This window comes from Lepisma saccharinum, chromosome 2, assembly GCF_977018435.1.
Source record: "Lepisma saccharinum chromosome 2, izLepSacc3.1, whole genome shotgun sequence".
Classification (NCBI taxonomy): Eukaryota; Metazoa; Arthropoda; class Insecta; order Zygentoma; family Lepismatidae; genus Lepisma; species Lepisma saccharinum.
In genome coordinates, this window is record NC_139230.1 from 46,576,276 (window position 1) to 46,578,511 (window position 2,236).

Genomic DNA, 2,236 nt, shown 5'->3' on the forward strand with positions numbered 1-2,236 from the left:
GCTATCAAGTTGCAGAAAAGAACAACATACCCCATCCTTTCCGGTCAGCTGAGGCAGGAAGAACATGGGCAGATATCTTTCTTCGTCGTCACAGCGATGTCTTGTCTATGCGAAAACCGAGTGGCACCTCATTTTCCAGAGCTCTAGGATATAACAAAGAAAACATCTAGATTTTTTTTCAACTTCTGATGAAGCTTACGAAAGGTTTAAATTCCTTCCCGCCAGAATTTTTAATGTCGACGAGACAGGTCTCACGATAGTGCAAAGTAAAGTACCCTACGTCATCGGAAGGAGAGGAAAGAGGCAAATCGCTGCACTCACAGCAGCAGAAAGGGGGGCTACAGTCACAATCATTGTTTGCTCATGCAAAACTAGTGGAGTTTTCATCCCCCCAACAACCGTGTCTTTCAGGAAGAACATGTCCAAACAGCTCATGCAAGGTGCTCCACCGGGATCTATTGGTTTCGCACATCCATCTGGGTGGATTCAAGCCAACATTTTTATGAAATGGCTTAACCATTTCATCGAAAAAGTAGTCCCTACAGCAAACTCCCTTGTGCTCCTTATCTTGGATGGACACTACACCCTTGTTAGGAATATGGAATATGACATTGACAGAGCTAACCACATAACCATAATTTCTCTGCCTCCGCACTCAACGCACAAGCTTCAACCGCTAGATAAAACTTTCATGGGACCCTTGAAGGTGTACTATAGCGAGGAAGTGCGGATGTGGATACGTCACAATCAGAAACCTGTCATTCCCTACAACATGATGGAGCTTTTTGGAAAAGCTTATTTGAAGGTCCAAGCCGGTGAAGTTGCAGTAAATGGATTTAGAACAACAGGAATCTACCCTATGAATAAAAATATCTTCTCCGAGGTGGACTTCATTGAAGCTCAAACTTAATCTGACAAGACGTGCTCATCAGCTGAGATGTCACCCGATGCAATCCCTGGACCAAGTGGATCAACCCAGCGATTTCGAACACCGCCAGAAGGCTGGCTAGATTCTGTGCCACATTGCATGCAGGATGAGACCAATCACCAAGGAATGTCAAGAGATCTCATTAGCCCATTCGATATCTAGCCTGTTCCATCAATCACAAAGAAAGCGAGTAATCGAGGTCCGAAGGTTGCGATGGCTTCTGTTGTTACGGGATCTCCCTACAAGGTTGCTCTTTCTGCATCGATGGAGAGGTCGGCAAGTAAACCACTAAAGGGAAAGAGGAACTTGGATTTTGGAGAAGGGAAACGAAAGTAATTGGTAGAAGACCAAGAAAAGAAGAAAGCAAAAGGAATCCTCTGTAAACAGGGTTCATCAAACCTTGCAGCATGAAAGACGAAACTCAAGGAAGATGCAGAGAGCAGCGATTCATTTGAATATGAAGAAGAGGCCGTCACTAGGATGCAGTTGATTGAAAGTGACGAAAGTGATATTGAAGTTCCTTTCGGAGAAATACAGCCACAAGATAATGATGCCGAGTGCATGTTTTGCAGTGAAAAATTTTCTGAAGACCATCCTAATGAATTGTGGGTGATGTGTCCATCCTGTTCTTTGTGGGCACACAACGAGTGTGCAGGGGCAGACAAAGATCTGTATATTTGCGATTTCTGCAAATTATAGACTGCCATCTACATAGAACATTTTCCATCTTGCTCCATGAGAAATGAATATATTTCATTGTTTACTTTTGATCTTTTATGTTATTTCAATTGTTCGTCCATGTTGAGATCACATTTTCAACAAATATTTGGATATATTTCTTAATTTCGATTTTTTTCCCATTCTGCGTGATTTCCAAAACAATATATTATTCATAAATGTGAATTTTATAATGTTTTATTCATAAATGACTGTTTCCTTAAATTTTAATTGTTTTTGTGATATTTCCAATGGTAGTCCATATTTAGACCACCATTTTGAAATACATCATTTTACCATTTTCTGGTAATTCCTTTTTTTTAAAAAAAAAAATTGGAGACCTTCTATGCTTTTAGCATGCTATTTCATTTAAGTATATATTTCATAGATATGTATTTTAAACGCAGGTGCTTGATATATTACATTTTTTCCTCCGAAAATGACAAAATAGAAAGGGGGCCCATATTTAGACCTTTTCCTCTATAAAATAACATTTACATCTTTTAGCAAAATATATGTAAATATTTTACACCTTAAATGCACCAAATTTAATCCATTAGATGAAGAATAGTATGTTTAAGGGTATTATCG

General features: G+C 39.3%; 1 protein-coding gene across 1 annotated transcript; it reads left to right on the forward strand.

Moving 5' to 3' along the window:
- Positions 1-418: 418 nt before the first annotated feature.
- LOC145982008 (uncharacterized) lies at positions 419-910 on the forward strand. The gene has a single exon (XM_083115552.1). It carries the CDS (start codon positions 419-421, stop codon positions 908-910), a length of 492 nt encoding a protein of 163 aa, XP_082971678.1.
- The last annotated feature ends 1,326 nt before the right edge of the window (positions 911-2,236 follow it).

Bases quoted from the DNA above. Each gene is read 5' to 3' on its own strand.
- LOC145982008 (XM_083115552.1), top strand. From the start codon at position 419: ATGTCCAAACAGCTCATGCAAGGTGCTCCACCGGGATCTATTGGTTTC.